This window comes from Leptonychotes weddellii, chromosome 7 (genome assembly GCF_054177405.1).
Source record: "Leptonychotes weddellii isolate Sample4059 chromosome 7, ASM5417740v2, whole genome shotgun sequence".
NCBI classification, from domain to species: Eukaryota; Metazoa; Chordata; class Mammalia; order Carnivora; family Phocidae; genus Leptonychotes; species Leptonychotes weddellii.
Window position 1 is genome coordinate 133,747,764 of NC_138375.1, and position 24,593 is coordinate 133,772,356.

At 50.6% G+C, this 24,593-nt stretch overlaps 1 protein-coding gene and 1 long non-coding RNA gene across 2 annotated transcripts; one reads left to right on the forward strand and one right to left on the reverse strand.

Annotated features, from left to right (window-relative positions):
• Positions 1-812: 812 nt before the first annotated feature.
• LOC145722783 (uncharacterized) lies at positions 813-5,924 on the reverse strand. Its single transcript, XR_014147315.1, has 2 exons — positions 5,306-5,924; positions 813-5,140 (listed from the first exon to the last, which is right to left on the reverse strand). It is a non-coding gene; the product is annotated as an uncharacterized LOC145722783 (long non-coding RNA).
• A 46-nt stretch (positions 5,925-5,970) lies between these two features.
• On the forward strand, positions 5,971-19,670 carry SH3BP5L (SH3 binding domain protein 5 like). Its single transcript, XM_006730497.3, has 7 exons — positions 5,971-6,074; positions 6,519-7,128; positions 12,996-13,058; positions 13,224-13,352; positions 14,847-15,008; positions 15,757-15,930; positions 16,481-19,670. Exons 2-7 carry the CDS (start codon positions 6,946-6,948, stop codon positions 16,925-16,927), a joined length of 1,158 nt encoding a protein of 385 aa, XP_006730560.1. The 5' UTR covers positions 5,971-6,074; positions 6,519-6,945; the 3' UTR covers positions 16,928-19,670.
• Positions 19,671-24,593: the final 4,923 nt, after the last annotated feature.

The following is a 24,593-nucleotide window of genomic DNA, read 5'->3' on the forward strand; positions in this document are numbered from 1 at the left end:
ATGACCTGAGCCGAAGGCAGTCGCTTAACCAACTGAGCCACCCAGGCGCCCCTAAGTAGGTACATTTAAACTTAACATGTGTTACTAAAAATATTTTATTATTATTGTTTAAGATTTTATTTATCTGACAGAGACAGAGAGAGAAAGCACAAGCAGGGGGAGCAGCAGAGGGAGAGGGAGAAGCAGATGCCCCGCTGAGTGGGGAGCCTGATGTGGGGCTTGATCCCAGGACCCTGGGATCATGACCTGAGCCGAAGGCAGATGCTTAACTGACTGAGCCACCCAGGCGCCCCTAAAAATATTTTAAATAATGTTAAATACTTTTCTGTGTAAAGCTTAATTGAGGCAGTATATTATTGTGCCTAAGGGCCTGGACTGTCTGAGTTCAAAAGACTGGTGCCATGACTTACCAGCAGTATGATCTTGGGCAAGTTATTTAACCTCTAGTCCTTATATTTTCTCAATTTAAAAATGGAGGTACAGGGGCGCCTGGGTGGCTCAGTCGTTAAGCGTCTGCCTTCGGCTCAGGTCATGATCCCAGGGTCCTGGGATCGAGCCCCTCATCGGGCTCCCTGCTTGGTGGGAAGTCTGCTTCTCCCTCTCCCACTACCCCTGCTTGTGCTCCCTCTCTCGCTGTGTCTCCATCAAATAAATAAATAAAATCTTTTTTTTTTTTTTTAAAAAGAAGGTACAATATACTTCAGTTAGTTGTCATGAGGAACAAGGATATAAACCCACTCAGAACAGTACCTGGTAGAGGGTTAACACTGCATGTGTGGTGGCTGTTTTTATTATTTAATGAGATGACAAGCTAAGGGAAAAATTATTTATTTCTCAAAAACTCAGCAGGTTTAACAAGGGTACATATAATTCAGGGATTTTAGTAATATACGCTGTCCTTTTAATTAACATTTATTAGCAAATTTTACATTATGTATTTCTCAGAGCAAGTTTCCAACCAAATTTTTTAAAAAAGCTTTATTGGAGTATAATAGACACAAAATCTCACATATTGAAATGTACAATTTGAACAGGTGCCTGGTAGCTCACGGTGATCCTACAGTGGTTAGTACTCTGCGCTGTGAAATGTACAATTTGAAAAGTCCTGACATGTATATACAAATCATATTCTCACTACAATCAAGATAGAGAACACGTCCACTACCCACAAGTTTTTGTGTACCAGCTTGTACCCCCTCGTTTCTCTCCGCTAGGCAACCACTGATCTGCCTTCTGTCACTCTACATTAGTAAACTATTATGTTTCATTAGGAGATGGTGGTATGTATCACACATTTAACTCAAGGTGGAGAAAAAAAATCAAAGAACATAGAAAGGTAGTTAACCACAAAAAAAGTTTTTAAAGATGAAGGTAATTTAGAGTATTTCTGTGAAGAAATTAAAAAAATAAAAGTTACCAATGAAAGCCTGATGGGGTGCCTGGGTGGCTGTCAGTTAAGCGTCCTACTCTTGATTTCAGCTCAGGTCATGATCTCAGGATAGTGAGGCTGAGCCCTGCATCAGGCTCCACGCTGGGTGTGGAGTCTGCTTAAGATTCTCTCCGTCTCCCTTTGCCCCTCCCCACCCCCACCACCCCCACTCACAGTCTCTGTCTCTAAAAAAAAATAAAAACAAAAGCTTGAGAAAATTTTACTTCACTGATAAAGAGTTGACTTGTGATACTATCTAGAAACTGATGGTGTTACTGACATCTTTATGTGGCTTTCATATTTTTACATTTCATTCAGTAACTTAATCTACAAGGGTTGATTGTTTATCTGCATCAGGGACTGGAAGGGGGCACACTTGTGGGCAGGGAGATCACGTAGACCTGTGCTATCCAATACATTAGCCACTAGCCACATACGGCTACTTACTTAGTAATTTTTAAAGATTTTATTTTTAAGTAATCTCTACACCCAACATGGGGCTTGAACTCACAACCCTGAGATTAAGAGTTGCATGCTCCACTGACTGAGCTAAAATTTTAGTTCAGTTGCACTAGCCACATTTTAAAGTTTCCAGAGTCCTACACATGGCTAGTGAACACCGTACTAGACAGTGCAGATACAGAAATTTCTATCACTGTTGAAAGTTCTATTGGACAGAGTTAATCTTAAGAAGATTCTTGAGGTACATTATCTACAATGGAGGTGGGGAGGGTCTAAACTGAAGCAATGGCAATCAAATGGAGAGGAGGGATTTCTAATGATACTTAATGTACTGCAGAGTGAAGACAGGTGGATTCATTTAGGATGTCTTCTATCTTTCTCCCTAGGTAAATGGGTGGATGGTAGAACCATTCAGCAACAAAATACAGAAGCAGGATTTGGGAAAGGGGATGAAATAATATTTGTACTCAGTGAGAGGTAACCCTTGCAAAGGCCAGTGGTCGTAGAAGCTGCTGGATCTCAGAATGTGATCTGTGGGGAGTCTGGGTGGAGATAGTGTTCCAAGAAAGGAATAGTAGCCATGGGTAGGGGCCATGCAAGGGGTCTCAGAGAAAGCAGGCTGCATGATGCATGAGATGGTCATAGACTAGCATCAGAGCCTGAAAAGTCCTGGCATGCAGGGTAAGGTTTTCAAACATGAGTGGGTCATGAAATCAGTGACATAGGTCTCCACCAGCATTAAAAAAAAGAAAAGAAAAAAAGAAAAAAGAGTATAGAAAATATTAATATACTTTGCATGTAATTTGAGTAAAGATCGTTTCCTGAAACTTTTGTTATATTTACACAAATATACGTATATTGGGTTACAAGGTAAAACCTATTTTTGGGTTGTGGTCCAATTAGTTTGACTGTCACCGATTTATAAAATGAGTACCACAGACTATAAGCTACATGCAAACTGGAACAAGTGTCTTTTTCCTCATTACCTAAAATCCTGGCACATAGTAGACACTCAGTGAAGACATAATATGTGAAGGAATAAATCAACAGGCCAGAGAAGTAAGGGGAAACCCAGGACAAGGGTGACTCGGAAGCTAAAGGAGGATGAGAGAGAATAAATAACCTAGTATCAGATGTCAGTGATTTGGTGATATTCAGAGCATGGATGATGACCTTATGTCTGCAATTTCTGTGGACTGACAGAAGCAGAAGCTAGACTGCAGAAGTAAATGGGAGAGGAGTGGAGACAAATGACAATGGAGAGACCTTTGTTTTGTATTGAAGATGTGAAAGCTGAGTATGTGTCTGGAAGAGATATGGGAAAGGCATGCTCTAGAACTAATGATTCCATCCATTAGCCATATGTGGTTGCTATTTAAATTAGAATTATTTTTTTTTTAAACTTTCTATCATGAGTTAAAATGTCACCTTTTTTTTTTAAGTTTATTTATTTATTTGTCAGAGAGAGAGAGAGCACAAGCAGGGAGAACAGCAGGCAGAGCAGCAGAGGGAGCAGACTTCCTGCTGAGCAGGGAGCCCGATGCGGGACTCGATCCCAGGACCCTGGATCATGACCTGAGCCGAAGGCAGCCGCCCAACGAACTGAGCCACCCAGGCGCCCCTCCTAGAATTAAATTTTAAAATGCCGTTCCTTAATAATACTAGCTCCACTTCAAGTGCTCTACGGCCACATGTGGCTAGTGGCTACCATATTGCTCAGAGCTGACACAGGACATTTCTATCATTGCAGTAAGTCTGCTGGAGTGCTGTTCTAGAAAAAAGTTTTAATTCATCATGTCTGTGCTGGCCTTCGTAAAACAAGCCAGTGTACACTGCTCCCAAACTCCTCCTACTTGAAACATTATCCAAATCCAGCAAACAAACAAAACAAACAAAACAAAAACTGCTGGAGAAATTACAATCAATCAACGATATTACATTCGGTCTCAGTGAGAGTTAACCCTAGGAAATGCAGGTGGAGGTATCAGGGAGGCTGGTGAACTTCAGGATGTGATCTAAGAGTAGTCTGCAAAATACATGTGTTCATGATGTTATCCCACCCAATGCAACAAAAATATGTGACAGCTAGAGGCAGCTCAGCATTGCTCATGACTGAATGCACAGGGAAAAGGACCCGCAGGACAAGGTGTAAGGATGACAGATACTGCAGCAGTGCTGGACGGGAAAGGCTGGGAGAATTCAGGCTAGGTTAGACAGAGGATGGTGGGTCAAGTGGGGTCATTACAGTGACATTCCAGTTTTAAAAAATTAAAGTTACTAGCAGAGAACAAATAAATACATTGTTCCTGATTTCTGTATGTAATTTTCCTGGCTACCTTAATAACAAAAAGGAATGTGACAGAAGACAGGGATTACTATCCACAAGATCCGTCTACTTACACGCTTTAACTCCGTTTCCCGCTGACTCACTGGAGAAGTTACTTCTAGAACTTACAAAATAAAACTGCCAACTTCGTGGAAAAAATCTTTTCAATCATTTATTTTTTAGAAGATTTTATCTATTTATTTGAGAGAGAGACACGACAGAGACAGCGAGAGAGAGCAGGAACGGGAGGAGGGAGAAGCAGGCCTCCCGCTGAGCAGGGAGCCCGACGCGGGGCTCGATCCCAGGACCCCGAGATCACGACCCCAGCCAAAGACAGACGCGTAACCGACTGAGCCCCCCAGACGCCCTTAAATTACTTTTTTTTTTTTTTATTTGCGAGAGAGAATGAGAGAGAGAGAGCATGAGAGGGAGGAGGGTCAGAGGGAGAAGCAGGGAGCCCGATGCGGGACTCGATCCCGGGATCCCGGGATCATACCTGAGCCGAAGGCAGACGCCTAACGACTGAGCCACCCAAGCACCCCTCACGGACTGCTTTTAACAACCATTAGTGATTCTTTTTTTTTTTTTTTTTTTAAGATTTTATTTATTTATTTGCGAGAGAGAGAATGAGAGACAGAGAGCACGAGAGGGAGGACGGTCAGAGGGAGAAGCAGGGAGCCCGACGTGGGACTCGATCCCGGGACCCCAGGATCACGACCTGAGCCGAAGGCAGTCGCTCAACCGACTGAGCCACCCAGGCGCCCTTAAATCACTTTTAAATGACGATATTTGGCTCTACTTCTTACATTTCTTTGGATGCGGTTTTTCATGCGGTGAGGGAAGGGCGGGAGGAGATCCCAAGGAAGCAAAGGCGACGCCGTCCCTTTGCCTTCTCCACCGCAGGGCAGCTCCTGAGGTGGCTCCTGCAAAAATTAAACCCGAAGCCTCAAGTCTTCCCCGTAAGGCTCGCCTGGCAATACCAAGAAGTGACCACGGGCCGTTCAGGTCCTTTCACTGATGCACAAGGCAGTACCACAAGGTCCTCGCGGGCTTTTGAGCACCGAGGTCAGGCGGCCTAGGCTTCTCACCGCTGTTCGCCGGGGAGACGACGCGCTGTGGGAGCGCCCGGCTCGCCGAGGGGCTGGCTCACCGCGACGGCCGGAGGCCCCGAGGAGACACATTACCTGTCAGAGCCGTCCGCTGAGCCACCGTCACTACGGGCATCGCTGACTTCCCGGAGTGAGCAGTCATTGCTGGAAGACGACCTCACGTCCTAAACGCGGAGCAAGCTTGTCTCAAGACTCGAACCGCCGCACCGCCTCCGCGTCGGAAGCCAACAGGTTCACTTCCGGCGCCGCTTCTGACCTCCCGGGCGCGGCCGGAAGTGGCTTTCCGGAAGCCTGCGCGCAGCGCGTAAAGCAAGATGTCAGCGCTCTCTTCGAAGCGATTGTCCAGTCTTCGTTTTATTTCTACCACTTCCCTATCCGCCAGGGAATCTCGACTTCCATCACCGATCCAGTGTTTCTCAGCATAACACGCTCATGTTTCAATTTCATTCTGCTGGGGTGGAAGATGGGCTGGAGGCAATGTACGGCGACGACCATGAGCGCCGTAGGGCACCATTTTGTACGGAAATCAAAGGCCGGGCGGGGACGAGGTAGTCGGGAACCCAGACGTGGCCCCGCGGACCAGAGAGCGTGTGGGGAGGGGCGAAAGGGCAGGGGGGCGGTGTTAGCGGATGATGTATTTCCGCTTCCTCTCGGCAGAGTCGCATTTGGTTGGACGGGATTGTTGCGGGGAGGGAGGGGGAAGATTGTTTGCGGTGGAGGAGCTCAGTGTACGGGAAGGTAAACTGAGGTAAGGTTCTGCGTCGCGGGGGGTGGAGGCTTTGCGCCCGGCTGTGTAGGAGGACTGGGGGCAGGGTCTTGGGGATTGAGGGAGAGCATGGGGTTGGAGGAGGGAGGCTCAGACTGTCCGCAGGTTTGGAGAGAGGTGGGGCGGGGCTGGGGGCTACTAGGTGAATTGCAGAGCTGGGGTCGGGGGTGGGGTGGAGTGGGGGCGCGCGGAAGGAAGGGGAGGGTGGAGAGAGGGTCGGAGCGCCGAGGCAAGTCTGGAAGCGCTGGTCGGGGAGGGGCTGGGACGCGGGAGGTGTAGGACCTCCAGTCCTTGAGGGCTGGGGAGAGTAGTTGCGGTGGGTCTGCTCAGAATGTGCGAGTCTGGAAGGCCGAGGGTTTGGAAGCGTCTGGTGGCCCAGGTATGTTCTGATGCTGCCCGTGTACTTGGCCTTTGTTGCCCGTGCAGCTCCCCGGAGACTGTCGCCCCGCAGCCTCGGTTCGGGCCCAGCCTTCCTCTCCAGCTGCCACCACAGCCTGGAGGCGCCTGCCTCCGCCCTCCCGAATGGTGCTACTCCTCGCAGGCCTCGGCCCGGGATCCCAGCCCCCTTTGCCCCCCGCCTCGGAGCGCTTGCTCCGGGTCGCCCCTGGTGGACTCCCCGTGACGGGCAGGGAAGGACTTCTCCACAGACGAGGCTGTAGCTCCAGGAACCCCGCCGACGACTTGAATCTTGGCCTCTAATCCAGTGTGAGGTTATTCCTCTGTCCCCTTTCCACCCGCCGAGAAGAGAAACCCTTCTTCCTGCTCCCAGAGCCCGGGAAGCCCCAAGCTGGGGCCCTGGTCCCAGCATGTCAGTCCTCTCTTGTGCATAGGGCTGTGCCCTCTCCCCGTTAGCATGGCTGAATTCAGGCCGGTTCCGGGGGGGCGGGAGACCCCGCAGGGGGAGCTGCGCTCTGAGGTGGTGGAGGATGAAGTCCCTCGGAGTCCAGTCGCAGAGGAGCCCGGAGGAGGCGGGAGCAACAGCAGTGAGGCCAAATTGTCTCCGAGAGAAGAGGAAGAACTGGATCCTCGAATACAGGTGAGAAGACTGAGGGGGAGGGAGAGCCCCGGAGCCCAGATTCCGGTTTTCCTGAAGAGCCGCAGATAAATGAAGGGACTGGGGCAGGAAAGGAAAGCACCTTGTCAGCAAATCGCGGCAGTATGGTGGGACAAGTGCTAAGAGAGCTGCGTGTGACGCCAGAGCAGAGAAGGGCCGCCTGGGTGCCTGGGCTGGGCTCCTGAAGGCTGAGCTGACAGTGAAGCAACAAATTGGCATCAGATGCGGGGCCTCATTTAGTTCAGTGGGGAGTACAGCTGTTGTACTCCTTTCCGAGTAAGTAAAGGGGCTGTTGGCTCAGGGATGCGATGTGAGAGGGGTGATTTGAGATTGGGAGGCAGTTTTAAATCCTCCCCGCCCCCCCCCCCCCATCAGTGCCTCCTGGGGATGTTCACATCTGTAAAGGGTGACATGTTTCCTGTCTTATAATGGCTCAACAGATGGAGGCCTACAAGGAAATCCGATGTGTTTCGGGAGTTGTATCCGCCATGGTCAGTCCTTAGTGATACAGATTCCCAGTTCTGAGGATGCTGGTTGTATCCAATGAACGGAAAAGCTGGTTTATTACCTTGGAGTATTTACAGGCTAGTAGTTGTTAGGATGGGCAGATCTTTGAAGGAGACCTCAGGGCACTGGGTGAAGAGGACAGACACTATTGCGGATGAGATGCATGGTCGGCCAAGGTGGGATTGTAGTGTTTCCGGGCAATGACCGGGGAAACTACTTGGGCAGGTGAGGGCAGGAAGTTCTTGTGTGTTGGGGGCTGAGTCTGCTGTAAGGTCTGGCAGCATCTCTAAGATTTTGATGTGTAGGTGACTCACACCCCTGTAGGTGAGCAAGAGCATCTCAGGGCTTGCATTCCTGGGCTCCTCTGCCAACAGACCTTTATTAGATTGTTTCTGTGAGTCAAGAAGAAATCAAATCTGATCCTAGTATCCTCCTGCCCTCTTGGTGGGGGTTCCGTGGACATTGGGGCAGGGAAACTGTGTCCATGCTTTCGTTGGAGCTGTGGTGAGCCATTCGTTTACTGGCGTGGGTCAATAATTTATTTCTGCCACGTCTCATGGGTGTTGCATTGAAAACAGCTCAGTTTCTCCTGCTAATTCTACAGATTTGTTGTCTGCCGAGGAAGTAAGTTGTAGTGAAAACCACGTTGGCTGAGACTGAAGCAACCTCCAGCCTCATGATTTGTGATTTTCATGCAAGTTATGTAATCTGTGAGCCTCACCTTCATCTGTACAGTGAGGGATTGGTCCAGCTGATTTGCACAACTCGTCGCTCTGCTCTGACATAGTCCTGATTCTTTTCTGTCGCAACTCTTCTGCTTATCTCTTGGTGAAAGTTTGTAGGTAGTACTTTGGGAAAGAGACCCCTATGTGTTCTGCGGGGAGGAGGGCTGTGTGATGCACTTCATACATCTCCTTCCAACGTCCCTTGCTCTGCTCCAGGGGAAAATCTACTGTGGGTGGATTCTTCGCTCAGTCTCTCCTGCTCCTGTGTGTTTTTCCAGTGTGCCCACACAGGCAAAGGCCGCAGTGTGAAGAATCTTATGTTGTGCTGTTCAATAGAGTAGCTGTTAGCCGCATGTGGCTATTTAAGTAAAATCAATTAAAATTAAATAAAAAATAAAAATGCAGTTCTCAGTTGGTGTTGCAGAAGTAGAACATTTCCATCATCAGAGTTCTATAGGATGAGCTCTGTGGGGGTCGGAGAGTACCAAGCAGGCATAAGATTTGCCTTGGATCCAGGGACCTTGCAGTGTTACTGGAGTGAGAGGGACAGGCAGACCATAGTCTCTTGCTAGACTGGGAGGCACACAGTGGAATGGTATGGGTTATGTAGGGAGGGAAGGTCTTGTTGTAGAGGCCTCCACCTTTGACGGCATCCTCGTGGCTGGGCCAGTGCCCTGTCCTTAGCAGGGCCTTTGCATCTTCTTGCCGTGTGGGAGAGGTAGCCCGGTGTGAGGGGCACCTCTCACAGAGAAAGCTGGTAGCATTCAACCCTTCTGCATTCGGAAGAGGTTGGGGCATGTGTCATCTGAGCTCCCTCCTGGTGTTGACAGTGCACAAGGCCATGTTATTCTGGTAACTGTGTTTCTGTGCTTTAAGTGGATTCTCAGTGTATTTTGTGGGTCTCCACCAACAGATCTGTCATCCACCAGCAGGTTTTAAAAACACCCATTCCTGAGCCATACCAAGACATGTGAATTCTGGTCTTGGTGGGGTGCGAAGTGGATCCAACATGCAGCCGACACGTCTCTACTGAGCCAGGGATACCCCAAAGGCTAGGGACTCCATTCACGTATTTTCTGAAACTCCCAGAAATGGTTGCTCTTAAGGCAAGGCTCTTACTCATGTGGGAAATAGGGTTTCTCGGCAGGCAGTTCGTGTCCCTGTTGTCTGGTGGGATGCCTCTGGAAGTTGGAGGGAAGCCAGCTGGAGGCCAGCTCTGGGCCTCCCTGGAGTGTGCTATCCCCCCAAGGAAGGCCACTGGCTTAGTCTCCATGCCTTGACCTCAGCATAGTTCTCTGAGGCCTTCAGGCTGGTCCTCAGCTTTCCGAGAGGGTCCCAGTGGAGGGAAAAAATGAAGGAGGGTGGTGCTAGGATGGGTCTGCGTCTCTTCCCCTGTGACTTTCTCAGTTCCTCTTGTGATGGGCGCATTCATCCTCAGGTGAGTGGATATAGTCACTTACCTCCGCCGTAGACTCTTCAGAGTGACTTGGCAATCTCTTCATCCTCATCCAAAGTATCAGGTTATCTCTCACAGGACAGTCATAGTTCCCTTATTTCTCAGTCCTTGGGCCATGGATCACCCTGGCCCTGCATCACCATGGGCTTGTGTCTTTTAATGGCCTGCACAAGGTGGGCAGGAGCATCTGTGGGCTGAGCATCCATGCCTTTGACTCAGTGGCCTGGCATCTTTGGAATGCGCCCGGTGTGCCCCGGGAAGGTCACCCTCCCTGCTGGTTGCAGGCTTACTGATGGATGATGCATGCTGACTCAGACTTCATCGTGTTCAAATTCTGTTTCAGCCGAGTGCCTGGAGTCCCTGGTGGAGCGGGCCAAACGGAATGTGTTGCCAGCTTCCCAAAACAGAGCCCTGAGTGCTCATTGGCTTCCCGCTCAGCCTTGCCCTGCGTCTGCCCCAGCCTGGTTGTCCACCCTGCCCTCTAGCCTGTTCTGTTCCCCAGTCTCCTGGTCCTGTTAGTAAGAGCTTTGCGACTGGGTGGTGGACCTCATCATCAAGAGATTTTAGTTGCTGGAAGTGCTGTGTGGGCGCAAGTTCCCTTACAGAAAGATGAGCCTGCTCCTGCCCTTTGCCGATAGCCGGAGCCCTTCACATCCTTTTTCCAGTGGGGATGATTTATGTAGAGCCATTCATTGCTGTGATGACCTTGTTAGGATCCGGGAGCACTTTGGGCCGTGGAACTGAGTGGGATCCAGTCTTGAACCTTGGTTTGCCCATGGGAATGTTGCAGGATGGCCTTTACTGACCTCCTCTCCTTCTCTGGAATCAGTTTGTTGCCTCCTGAGGCATGCATGTCTTTTTCCTACCAGGACTGTGGATTTTCTAGGTGATTGTACTCCTGTCTTCTCGAGACATCCATCCAAGGATGTCCTTAGTCCTAGGATGGTGGTCACAATAGCAGGAAAGCCAGATTCCTCATCAGGTCCCAGATCCAGTTTCAGTTCTGCCCCTAATTCCCTGCTTCATTGTTTCTTACCTAGCGAATTTGAATGAGCTGAGAGAGAATATTCTTGCAGGAGCTGCTGAAAAGCACCGTTACCTCTTCTCCCAGATAGTCTGAAACCCGCTGTGGGCCTAATCAAGCCAGAGGAGACTAGGCTTACAGTGGGAGAGGTTACCTCTCATCCTGACAGGAACTGCCTTTTTTGAGGGCCCTTGGGGAGATTCCATCAACTGAAGGTGATGTCTTGGGTAGGAAGGCTCTGTGAAACCTAGAGCTCCGTGTGTCTGGTGGTGCTGGCTCTGCCCCTGGGCCTCTTCTGGGGTCCTTTGAGCCATGTCATCTGCTTATGGTTCCACAGTGTTTTGTTGTGATCTTATGGTCACTGGGTTGTGTGACTAATGTGCACCAACTTCTAGACCCCCAGTGTCCAGTGTGGGAGCCACATGCCGTTGGTCAGGTTGAGATGTGCCCTAAGGGTCAAATGCACAAGGATTTCAAAGGCATATGTTAAAAAGAATGTAAAAATGTTTTATAATTTATGTTGTTAACATGTTAAAATTATAATATTTTGGATATTTGGGTTAAATGGAATGCATTGTTAACAATTTAACCTGTTTGCTTTTGCATTTTTTTAAATGGTTGCCAGAAAACTAAAAATTCAATGTGGGGCTCACATATTTTTGTTGGACTGTTCTGCTCTGTAAAATTTAGAGCCAAATTTATGGCCTTTGAGGCAGGGTCTGCATTGTTGTAGGCGCGCATATTTCCGTATCCTTGTTCCTGGTTCTGTTATATGTTTCTTCCTTTCACTGTAATTTGGGCATAGAGTTTGGTTTCCTGGATTCTTATTTGCTGACTCAAACCTTTTGGGGCTTGAGGAAAGGCATAGAAATAAAAAGACTAAAGGAGGGTCATGTCCTGGATTGTTGGAAGGGCCAGATGAGGTGTGTGGGAGCACTGAGGACAGCATCGCTCACTGCCAGGTGCAGGTCAGGTCTGGGTCATGGGCAGCAAGCAGACAGAGGCTGGGTTCCACTGCCCTGCCCAGGGGTTGCAAGGCCCCTGGGAGAGAATCCCATAGCTGAGTGTCCGGTATTTCACCGGGCATTGCTCCTCCTCAGGAGTGTCCTTGGCAGGGTGGACTCAGGACTTCTCCCTGAAGTTCTCCCTCGCTGCCACAGAATCTGTTGTGTGAGGACCTGGGGTCTTGTCAGCCCACTGCCGAAGCAGGCCCAGAAGCCTCTTGAGCCATGTGGTTTTCCCTAGTCTTGACCTTAATTGTCCATCAGACCCTCATGAGTCTATGTCCTGCATTTGTCCGGTATCTGCCCTGTCCTCTCCCTCCTGGAATATTGCAGCCTCCACTTTTGTCTCCCGGCCCTTGTAAACTTCCCTCATATTGCTCAGATCTGCCTTCCTAAACCACAGACCAGGTGGTGCCACGCTCTGGGAGGCTTCCCCTGCCATTGGGAAAAGTTGCGGTATCCTTTCTCTGTGCCCCAGCCTGTCTGGCTTCTTACCTGACAAGCTGCGCACCTGCTCTCCTTCTGATTCTTGGCCCCTCTCTGTCCCTGGTGCTTTTCTATGTATCCATCAACGCCCTGCCTAGGAGCAAGTACTCTGAGCGTCCTGCCCAGGCAGGTGACCCTGCTGCCCACACCGTGCCCGCCTCTTACAGCTGCTTACACTGACGAGGCCCTGCTGCTTACTTACAGGGCTGTGAGCTGCCACCTCTTTGTGTTCTAAATTCTGGGGTCTCATGATGCTGAGCTGTGATGAGTATGTAGTAAACGTGTGATGAGTGAGTAGTGTTCTCTGCCAGGAACAGAGACTGTTAGCTCCGAGGAGACTCCTTCTGGCTGGAGTCCAAGGAGAAGGTGGCACGGTCTGATGAAGAGAGGGCAGGCTTGCTGCCACTTTGCTGACAGTGTATGTGTCTTCCATTTTCTGAAGTCAGTTTCCTCATTGTTACAGTGGGGGTTTAATGGCCTGTTGCAGAGGTGGAGTTGTGCGGATTGCAGGAGCCATCCCACAGAGCCTCCTGCATCTCTTCCCTTCTCTAGTCGTCGGACTTTCCCTCCTTGCATTGCATTCCCACTCCACGTGGTTCACATGAGGCCACTTTCCACTGCTGTAATTTTTTGCCCATCTCTGGCAGGAAGAGCTAGAGCACCTGAACCAGGCCAGCGAGGAGATCAACCAGGTGGAGCTGCAGCTGGATGTGAGTGTTCCTCCTTTTCCTCACACCCTTGGGCTGGTCTCGGAGGTGTCTCCTTCTCTCCCTGTTCAATATGGTGGCAGGGGAGGGGGCATGTATGAAAAACAAGAGGGGCTGGGACCCACCCATATGCCTTCCCTCTGCCCTATGTCCCTGTCCCTTTTCCAGGAGGCCAGGACCACCTATCGGAGGATCCTGCAGGAGTCAGCAAGGAAGCTCAACACGCAGGGTTCCCACTTGGGGAGCTGCATCGAGAAGGCCCGGCCTTACTATGAGGCTCGGCGTCTTGCTAAGGAGGTATGGCCGGCTGACATGCATTGCAGAATGGCCGCATGCAGAGCCTGGCCCTGGACTCTTCTGTCTCTGTGTGGAGTGGAAGACAGAACACTTTCTCATTTCCTTTTTCTTTTATGTCTCTTCCCTTTGGTTCATGTCTCTTTGCTCATCCCTTCATTCCTTTACCCTTTTCCTCCCCTCTCTTTTTTTTAAAGCACAGATACTGTGGGTTCATTATTGGGAGACTGTAATGTAACTGTAGCTATAAAACAAGAAGAAAACCAAAATCACCGCAAATCCTACCATGTGCGTGTTTCATGTTTTTTGTACCTAGGGTTTGTTTTCGTCAAGTATGGTTAGGTGGCAGACACAGAGACAGCTGCCTTGAAAGAAGAGTTTATTACTTAACATTTCCAAGAAGAAAGGGCATGCCAAACCACGTAGGGGTCAGAAGGCACGTGAGGAGAGCTTGGCTCAGAGCCTTTATTGTGCTTATAATGAATGGGAAGGAATGGGTAAGGCAGGGTAGGCAACATTGAGCAAATTCAGAATTAGAGAGCTTGAATAAATGCGGGCTCTGGGCCATAGCGGTGGTCTCTGTGTTTTGGTACCTGGTCCAGGGGTAACATAGGGCAGGGGAAACATTGGCATGGGGTGTGAGAGTTAGATAAAGGGGGTGGTGGGTTTTGGATTGGTTGGTGTGCATGCGACAAGTGTGCTCATAGAGGAGTTTACTGTGTTTAGGACTTAGCTAGCCCTAGGAGGGCCGCAAGGCCCCCGAGATGTCAAAGCACCATAAAATATAGAAAATAAAAAACATAGTTAATACGGCACGGATAACCCCTTAATTTTTTTGGTATATATTTTGCCAAAATGAGATGACCTGGTATGTGTTATTTTTATTCCTTTATTTTATTTATATTATGACATGGTTCCATGTCAGTGAATATACATCCATGCTGTCATTTTTAAGACCTGCCTAATATTTCCTTACATTATTATTATTATTCATTTAATCAGTCCCCTCTAACTGAAAACTTGGGTTGGTTTCCATTGTTTTGTTTGGTAAGCATGGCTGTGACGAGTATCTCTGAGCACTTGTCTTCCTTCAGCTTACCTGCTGGACTGGAGTTGATGAAATCAGGGGCGTGCTTTCTGTGAGACGTGGTCCCTGTCGCTCACCACCTTGCAGCTAAAGTGGTGGGGATTTTTCTTTGTTCTCCCTAGGGTAAAAAAGGCCAGTGGCCTTTGTAAGTGCTGATTTCACACACTCACCCTCTAGTGTATCGTTTTCCAGTCTTTGTTTCTACATTTATTTCTTTTAAGTCCTATCCTTACAAAATATTCTTTATAGAATGTTATTTTTTTGGCACTTACGCTCAGTGCCGTTTGGGCAGTGAAGCTGACGTTGCACTGGGCCTTCCTCCTCCTCTTGTCCTCGTCCTCCTAAGATGGGTCTCCCCGGGCGGGCAGGGGTCCGTGGGGCCCCCCGCCCTGACGGCCCGCTCTTCCCAGGCCCAGCAGGAGACCCAGAAGGCAGCGCTGCGGTACGAGCGGGCGGTGAGCATGCACAACGCCGCCCGGGAGATGGTGTTTGTGGCTGAGCAGGGAGTCATGGCCGACAAGAACCGGCTGGACCCCACGTGGCAAGAGATGCTCAACCATGCCACCTGCAAGGTGAGCCAGGCGGTGCCAGCAGGTCTTCTCGGGTTCGGCTGCTTCCTTTGCTCTCCTTTCATCCCATCACCCTCCTGCCTCATCTCTCTTCTCCACTCCAGCCTTTCCTCAGCTTCGATTCTGTTTCAGGCGAAACCTCTTCCTTGCTCTCTGCCCTGTTTGGGCTTTGCTAGTGTATCTTGTGAAGTGTAGTTTGCGTATCATTTCTCAGCTACTCAAAGGAGAGTGGGGAGTGGGAGGACCCTGCTATCAGCTGCAGTCTGCCACCTTCACCTTGTATAGACGTTAGTCCATTGGGGTCGTTACAACAAAATAATGTAGACTGGGTGGCTTAACAGCAGTTTATTTCTCACAGTTGTGCAGGCTAGGAAGTCCAAGCTCAGGTGCAGGCCGGTTTGGTATCTGGTGGCGAGGGCCTGCTTCCTGCTTCCTAGACAGCTGGCGGTCTTTTCACTGTGTCCTCATGAGGTAGAAGGGGGTGCGTGGGAGCTCTGCAGGACCTTTTACGAGGGCGCTAATCCCACTGAGACTGCCCCCCTCCCCCCCCCACATAACCTGATCACCTCTCAGAGGGCCCACATCCAATGCCATCACCTTAGGGGTTAGGATTTCAAATGGGAATTTTGGGGGGATACAAACATTTAGTCTCTAGCAGCAAATGCCAGCTCCTGAAGGATGGTCATGTCTCGAGGGGCAGAAGCGCGGGTCCTCAGTGAGTGATGTGTGTCCTCTGCCCCGTCTGGGCCAGGTGAACGAAGCGGAGGAGGAGCGGCTTCGTGGTGAGCGGGAGCATCAGCGGGTGACTCGGCTGTGCCAGCAGGCTGAAGCTCGGGTCCAAGCCCTGCAGAAGACGCTCCGGCGGGCCATTGGAAAGAGCCGCCCCTACTTTGAGCTCAAGGCCCAGTTCAGCCAGATTCTGGAGGTAGGGGAGTAGTGGGAGAGGGGGACGGTATGTGAACCAGGCAGGAAGGGGGCAGGGATGGAGAGTGAGGGCAGTTCAAGGGGTGCCTCTCTGGGCCATCTGCCAGACCAGTGTGGTGGGACAGGTGCTTGGAATGACCCACAGGAGTGGGAGTTGGGCTTGGAGAATAGGTACTGGCGGAGAATGGAGTTGAAAGGAGATAAATGAGAAGAAGTGGGAATCGGGAAACCAGGGAGAATGGGGACAAGGAACTGGCCAGCCAGGGGAAGGGAACAGTGGGGAGAGGAGGAGTGGGTGGGAATGAAGACCTGGGGGGAAGGTCTTAGAGGTCAGGCTTAGGTGAGGAGCAGGGCAGGATGGCTGGGGAAGAGGAATCAAAGAGGAGGAGTGAAGGGGGGGCTGGGCTGGGCGGGGTGGAGCCCTGCGGGTTTGGGTTGGCTGGTCTGCGAAAGGAGGCACTGTGCAGAGTGCTGGTGGGGTTGAAGGGACTCGGCTCCAGGAGCCATGGAGCTGCCCGTTGGATCGCCTCACTCTGTTCCTCTCTCTGCAGGAGCACAAGGCCAAGGTGACGGAGCTGGAGCAGCAGGTGGCCCAGGCCAAGACCCGCTATTCAGTTGCCCTGCGCAACCTGGAGCAGATCAGCGAGCAGATTCATGCCCGGCGCCGGGGCCAGCCCCCTCATGGCCCAGGCCAGCGGCGCTCCTCCCCCGTGGGGGCAGAGGCTGGGCCTGATGGTGGGGAGGACGGGGACAGTGGGATCATTGAGGGGGCTGAAGGCGGGGGCCTGGAGGAGGGCAGTAGCCTGGGGCCTGGGCCTGCCCCGGACACAGACACACTTAGCCTGCTGAGCCTGCGCACGGTGGCCTCGGACCTGCAGAAGTGTGACTCGGTGGAGCACCTGCGGGGCCTCTCAGACCACACCAGTCTGGACGGCCAGGAGCTGGGCTCCCGGGGCGGGGGCCGGGGGGGCCGCCACCAGCGAAGCATCAGCCTGTAGTCCACGCTCAGGGTGGCTCGTTCTCTTCAGCACCACTGGCCCGTGTAGGGCCAGACAGGCTCCAAGCTACCTCTCCTCAGGTCCTCACTTCCCTTGGAGAGGTCAGGTTGGCCCTTGTCTCTGGTGGATTTCTCCCTGTCCCTGCCCTCCCAGTTCCCTCCTTGCAGGTGGCAGCTCTCTTTGCCTTACCCCTTCAGAAGGCTTCTCTCTGGCTCTCACGTTTGCCCTCTCCCTGCTAGCTCCTCATGGTCTGATGCCGTTTGCTGCCCCCTTTCTGCTTTCCTTCCATCTGTCTGGCTTTCCCCTCAGGGAACTTGGTCTAGAAGGCACAGGGAAGCCCGTCAGAGATGCTGGGTCCTGGCATCTTGGCCCCCTAGCTCGAGGAAATAGGTGTCCCTTCCACCTTCCCATGTCCCGAGGGGGTCTAGGGATGTTACAGAGCTCTTCTGGCAGCCCTGTGCCCTAGGCCTCTGTCCCAGCCTGCCCATCTGGAACCTGTAAAATGCTCTGTAGGACTGTGTGCCTCTGGAAAACACTACTGATCCCTACAGTGCTCCCTCCTCATGATCGAAGCCACTTTGCTGTGTCCCGCAAAGCAGGACTGGAAGGGTACCAGTGTCAGAGAAGGTGAAACGCAACCGCACTGTCAACAGAGAGGACCCCACTCATTCCAAATAGGCTCCCATGTGCATGGTGTTTCCCCCAGCCGGGCTGGGCCGTTAACATTGCTAAGGTGCTCGTGGGTCTCTAACAGGGTCCATGTTGGGAGTTGGACATGTAATGAGGTCCTGATGGTTGAGGCCCTCGCCATTCCTGCTGCAGAGTTGGGTTTACTTTTTCTGGGTAGAGGATGTTGAGCTGAATCTCAGCACCCTCCTGCGGGGTGGAGTTAGGGAATTTGGTGCTCAGTTGCTCTCCCTCTCTCTTTCCCAAACCAAACGATACCTACTCCAGGATCCCTAGGGGGAAATGCTCAAGTTTGGCTGCAGAGCCTTCTCTGATGCAGGGAGGGGTTGCCCTGGGTGAGGGGACCCACCCTCCATGGGGAGCAGCTCTGGGGGTTTGGTGGTGCTCCGGGCTATATGGGGGGAAGGGTGGGGAAGCCACGCCAGATCTGGGTGCCTTGGGAGAACTGGTCCTTCCTGCTTTCCCACCCAGAGAGGTCTGAGAGCTGGACTCTGGGCAGGATAGTTTGTGCCTAGGGCACTGTGCTGCCGCCGTCAACTGGGAGGAGTGGGCTTCCACATGGAGGGTGTCTCCCTCTGCTAAGGTGGTCACTATGAGAACCACTGGGTTTGAGGTGGCCATGGTGGAGGGAAGAAAGGGAGGGAGGACGTGGGCCTGTGTGTGTGCGTGTGCTGGGGGAGTGCGTGTGTGAGTGTGAGTGTGAGAGAGAGAGAAGGGTATGCCCCTGATTTTATTTAAATAAAATAGTTTATGTAACAGTAATGTTTGCTGTGCCTGTCAGGGGAGGGAGGAAGAGACGGGCAGAATGTGTGTGGGGGGGCTCTTTTGCTGGGGGAGTCAGGGCAGGGGAGATGTCCCCTCCTCCCACCTGCCAGGCAAGGAGGGGTCTGCAGGGTGGGGAGGACATTGTCAGCCACTGGTGGTCTAGGAAAGATGGGGGTGCCAATCCTGGGTGTGTCGACGTAGGCGTGAAGGAAGGGGAGGGACGAGAGTAGGGTTGTTAGAGACTTAAACTTCAGGTAGAATTTTTGCCTCCTGCAATGTTGGGACATACGCTAAGTTTTTTTTTGTTGTCTATCTAAAATTTAATATAGATGAAAGGTGACACTCAAATCACGACTTAACCTGTTGTGGGGTGCAAAGGATTTGAGTGTGTTTGGACCCACAGCCTGTGAAATATCTAGTGGAATCAGGTCGGGGAGGGATGAGAACTTCAGGAGCCGTGGACGTGTAGAGTGAAAGCTTTGGATTGAGCACCGTCAGCCTCAGCCCCAGAGGTGCGCCTACATTTCGAGCCAGGTGAGGAGGGGGTCAGCCAAGGGTTGGAGAAGGCACTGCAGGGAGGAGGGCAGGAGACCCACTGGAAACTTGATGGGGAATGGGTGTCCTGAAGGCCCTTGGGCAGAGCGGAGGCCAGAAGTTGGGATGGAAGGGCAGAGCAGTGACCCCGGTGATCTCAGATGGCAGATGGGCCATCGGGAGCCGCTGTGTTCTGAACGTGCACTGCAGGTACGGTCCAGGTGTGACACTGCCTTTCCCAGCCTGGCCTTTTTTTTTTAACCAATTTATTTTTCTCACAGTTCCAGAGGATAAGTCCAAGGTCAAGCTGTCAGTAGGACTCGTGCCTTCTGAGGGTTGTAAGGGAAGGATCGGTTCCAGGTCTCTCTCCTTGCAGATGCGTCTTCTCCCAGTGCCTTCATCTGTATCTTCCCTGTGTACGTGTCTGTGTTCACATTTCTCTCTTACAAGGATACCAGCCCTATAGGATCAGGGTTCACCCAAATGACCTCATTTTACCTTAGTCACCTCTGCAAGGACCCTATCTCCAACTACAGTCATGTTGTGACTACGTTACAACTTCAGCATATGAATTCCGAGGGAGACACAGTTCAGTTCATAACAGCAAAAAAGACAGTCATCCCTCTAAACAATGTAAATGGTACCTGATCCTGTTCTTCCCATTGCAACATCACTGGACTTAATCTACCATTTTGCTTATCGGAATGCCCTTCAACTGACCTCTCTTCCCAATTGAGAAATAAAGTGTGGTAAGGCAGATGGGTGCCAAAATATTCCCTTTATTACTGGAAAAGTTGTTAATGAGAATGCATGGTCTGTGTCCTTGGACAAGTAGGCTTTCTGAGATGACACCCCAGGGTCATCCTTCCCTGCCCAGTCCTGCAAGTCTCTTGGTGTGAAGGAGCCCCAGAAAAGAAGGGTTGACTGTGCCCACCCAGTTCTCACCAAATCACCTACGAGATAAGAGTGGAGAGCTGGCAGGACAGTTGAGCTAATGGTGCTGCTTCCATGTGGAGGAAAACAGCCACGGCAAATATGCCCCCCCCATCCTAACAATAGTGTCTCGTACTTATCCAGTGTGTCTTGTGCCAGGCATGTGAATTTACCCGTTCCCACGACAGCCTTATGAGGTAGGTAGCACGATGACTGTTTTCACAGATGAGAATACAGGCATTGTGGGGATGCCTAGTTTGCCCCCAGCCTTGTAGAAGTGAATGGAGACATTTGGACTTGAGTCCACAGGGACCAGAGGTGAGAAAGTGGCGTGGGCGTAGTCACCTCTTAGGAAGTTTTACTGGGGAGGGGAGCTGAGAAATATCAGGAGGCTCAAGGAATTTTGTTTTAAAATGAACAAGAGATGGTCAAATTGGGGGGGTGTCTCATTTTCCCCATTCCTGTATGATGTCGTAACACTGAGTAGTAAGTTCTTCTGAACTATGTCCTCTCCAAGTGAGCAGTTGGGCCTCAGTCTCCCCAGCACTTAATACATGCCTGACACTTAAATATTCAGTAAACATGCTTTTGCATCTCCCTCCTCCCCCCAGTCCAAATCTATGCCAGGTTACTTTGTTAGACCCTGGTTAGGAGGTCAGCATCTGTATCCACAGCCCTATGATCACATCTCCACATCTCCAGGGGGCTGTTCTCAAATTTCTCTAACCTCCAATTTTACCACCTCTAAAATGAGAAAATCTAGGTGTGCCTACCACTACGCCAGGTCAAGGGGTGTTAGCCACAGTGAGCCATATTAGTGGCTTCCAGATGCGGTGAGCTTCAGTTAGGAGGCCTCCTTCTGTCTAGTGTTAGGGAAGGAGGCCTTTTTATAAAGGTCCCAGTGAGGTTTGGGGGAGTCACCCTTTGCCTCCGTGTGCGGAGCGAAGACAGGCTTCTCAGGTTGTCACCGTCCTGCCTTGTCGGCAGAGGGCAGCAGGCACCAGAACGCCGATGGAGAGCAATCTGAGTCGGCTGGGTCCTGGTCCTGATTTTCCTGCAAGCCTGTGAGGTTTGCCTCCTTCACACTTGGCAGGTGGTCCTGGGAGCCTGGGGTGGAGGGGGGGTAGGAAATGGGGTGTATGCATCAGAGTCCAACCCCGCCTGTCCCCACCTGGGCTTCTTGCATCGCTGATGTGCTTGGGATGGTCTGTCGTGTGTGAAAACTGCTTCAGGTGTGGGGGGGCACCAGGTCATTGGAGGCCAGATGTTCTGCGCTGCTTTTTTTTTTTTTTTTAAAGATTTTCTTTATTAATTTGACAGAGAAGAGTTATTGAGAGCAGGAACACAAGCAGGGGGAGAAGGAGAGGGAGAAGCAGGCTTCCCGCCGAGCAGGGAGCCCGATGCGGGGCTCCATCCCAGGACCCTGGGATCATGACCTGAGCCGAGGGCAGATGCTTAACGGCTGAGCCACCCAGGCGCCCCATGTTCTGTGCTTCTTGATGCCCTATTCTCCTCAGAACTCACCTCCTTCCTTGTCCTCCTTAGTGCCCTGTCCCTCTACCCTTCCTCAGCCTCCTTGCACATTCCCCTCTTGGGAAGTCCCTTTGGCTTCCCTCTACCACCACTCCTGAGCCTTGGGCTTCCACTCTGTCCACCATCCCTGGGCCCTAGGCTGCGACACTGCACCGTACCCTGAATTAAGGGAACCAGGGGACCATTTCGCTGGCTGGCAGAAGGAGGTGTAGTTTGTTAAATATTTAGCAGGATCTTAGAGTTGCAAACACTGTGGTAGGACTTGTTACGAATACCAGAAAGTATAATAATCGTGGGTTGGACATCGAGTTAAGGAACACAGGTGGATAAAGGTAACAGGTGATACAGGGCAGTAAACAGATGTTTATTTTTTAAAAAAGATTTATTTATTTGAGAGAGAGCAGGGGGTAGGGGCAGAGGGAGAGAGAGAATCTAGGCAGAGTCCCCACTGAGCATGGAGCCTGACTTGGGGCTCTAATCTCACGACCCTGAGATCATGACCTTAGCTGAAACCAAGAGTCGGACACTTAACTGACTGAGCCACCCTGGTGCCCCGGACAAATCGATGTTTAAGAGGGCTGCAGTCAAGGAGAGGTCTGGGAGGTTAGGAAACAGAACTGAGGGCTTTGAGCAGGGAACTGCTCTCTGAAGCTCTGGACCAGTCCCTGTCCTCAGGCTGGAGAGTAGTGGTAAGAATCTTCCTCTTACACTCCCTTCTACCAGGCCTCTTGCCCCCATGCCTTACTCTTCTGAAATTGTCCCAAGCTTCTCTGGTCAGGGCCTGTGGCCCACCTGTCTTGGTATTCTCAGGGTGAGGCACAGGGCACTTTTCACCAGACATCTGTCCATTGACTTGCTTATACTTGTCCTACTCTTGGCACAACTTTTCTCCCTGCTTAACCTGCTAGACTTCTGCCTGTGGTTTGAGGCCCAGCTCATGTGGCCTTTGGGCCAAATCCCCAGGGTTCCAGTGACTTCTTGTAGGACTGGCTCAGTGTCACTCCTGGTGTCATCCCTGACAACACCTCACTCAACACCTAACCTGGTACAATAAATGTTCTACAAAATAGAGTGACCATACATCATATATGGTCTAAACTGGGACACTTGAGTGTGAAAGGGGGCAGATGCAACCCAGGACTGACCATGCTGTCCTGAGAGAGCCGTCATTGGCCTGCCTCTGCCACGCAGGGCTGTGTGCATATGGATGAGGCACTTAGCTCCTCTGGGCTTTGGTGTTCCAGTCTTCAAGAAGGGGGGTCCAGACTGGGTAGATAACATCTTAGCTTATCAAAAGCACTAAAATGATATGGCTGGTGGAGGAGGTTGGGGCCTGTGAGAGGTATTTTGGTGAAGGCTGTGAGATGGTGGATGTGTTTGTAGAAAGTTATGGGGTCAGCACGAGAACTCCAAATCCAGGGTTGGTTAGGGCTCAGACTGGAGGCAGTAAAGAGCTGCTAGACATTTCTGCTTTGGACATGAGGTGATGTCGAAGAACTTGGGCAGTGATGTTTCCTTCCTCAGAGCGGGCAGGTGGTTATCACCCACAGTGGAGATACACCAGCTGACTTATTCATCAACACCGTTGGGAGGAGGGGTATAAAAATAAGTTTCTTCCCCATTTGAGACAAGAACATTTTGATCTAGGATGGAATGGAAATTAGTACTGTGAAGTTTGTCAAGAGCAGACAGTTCATCCTTTCCCAGCCGCTGTGGTGTCCTTCTTGGGCACCTTGTCCTTTTTCCTCTCTCCTTGTGATTTCTGCAATAACATGCTAAATAGGCAGGGTCTTCTCCACACCCAACAGGGCCTGTCCTCCTGCGGTGAGGTAGGAACTCTTACAGGGGTTGGGAGACTGAGAGAGGAGTGGAGGAAATAGTGGAAGTTGAGGGTTTCCTGGTATGAGGCTCCTTTAGTTGCAGGACTCTCAGAGGCTGCTGCTGGTTAGGGGAGAATGAGCATCTCTCATTTAAAGTAACCCCTTCCTTCTAACCTCAGTGGTACTGTTGTGGTTTCAGCCTCCCACTCTCCTTGGAGAGGGAGGCCAGAAGCGCACCTGCCTGGGCACCACAGGGTGGAAGTATGAAGTTTCTGTTCTCCCATTTGGGCTTTCTCCAGCTGATCTTTACCCAACCACCAATTCCACTTTGGACATGATTTTCTAAGCCCCTCGATCACAAACTCTTCCTTCTTTTTCAAACAGTTGGCATTTAATGGACGAGACTGTATAAAGCTACCCAGTTGGAAGGGGAGCCTGCCAATAACAAGAGAGGACATGAGGCCTTAGTATGGTTTCCTTTAGAGAGGGGAAGCTATGTCTTCATGGCACCAACAAAAACAAATGCAAAGTTAAAAAAAAAATGCAACCAGGTATGTTCATGTGCCACTTCGGATCTGCTCTTTATTTATTTATTTTTTTCTGAATTGAATTAGTTTTTCTTATATTTCTTATATTTTTTAAAAGACACATCCAGGGAGAAAGTGACAAGACAAGAAGGCAGAATCTCGAAGATAGGCAAATTGATCTGGAAGCATAAAAAGGTGGGGGAGGGATGAGAGAAAACACTCTGTAACTAGAGGAGCCACAAGAATTGGAGAAAGTGAAAGAAGTGGGAGAAGAGAGGAAGAGAGACATGAAGATATATGTAGTCATCTGGAGGGAAGGACCTGAGATAGGAAGAGGAAAATCCAGGTCACTGAGCTAGTAGCAGAAATGGTGTTCAGAGGTACCTGGGCATTGATAGAGTCCAGGTCAAATTTTATAGCTCTCCCTTATCTTGACCTATCTCAAGGTTGCTAGGTGTGGGCCTCACATGTGTCAGAATAGCTAAAATTAACAACACAGGAGATAACAGACTTTGGTGAGGATGCAGAGAAAGGGGAAGCATCTTACACTGTTTGTGGGAATGCAAACTGGAGCAGCCACTCAGGGAAACAATATGGAGTTTCCTCAAAAGGTGAAAAATATAACTACCCTACAATTCAGGATTTACACTACTAGGTATTTATCCAAAGGATACAAGCATACTGATTTGAAGGGGCACATGCACCCCAATGTTTATAGCAGCGATGTCCACAATAGCCAAACTATGGAAAGAGCCAAGATGTCCATCGACAGATGAATGGATAAAGAAGATGTGGCATACATATATAATGGAATATTACTCAGCCACCAAAAAGAATGAAATTTTGCCATTTGCAATGATGTGAATG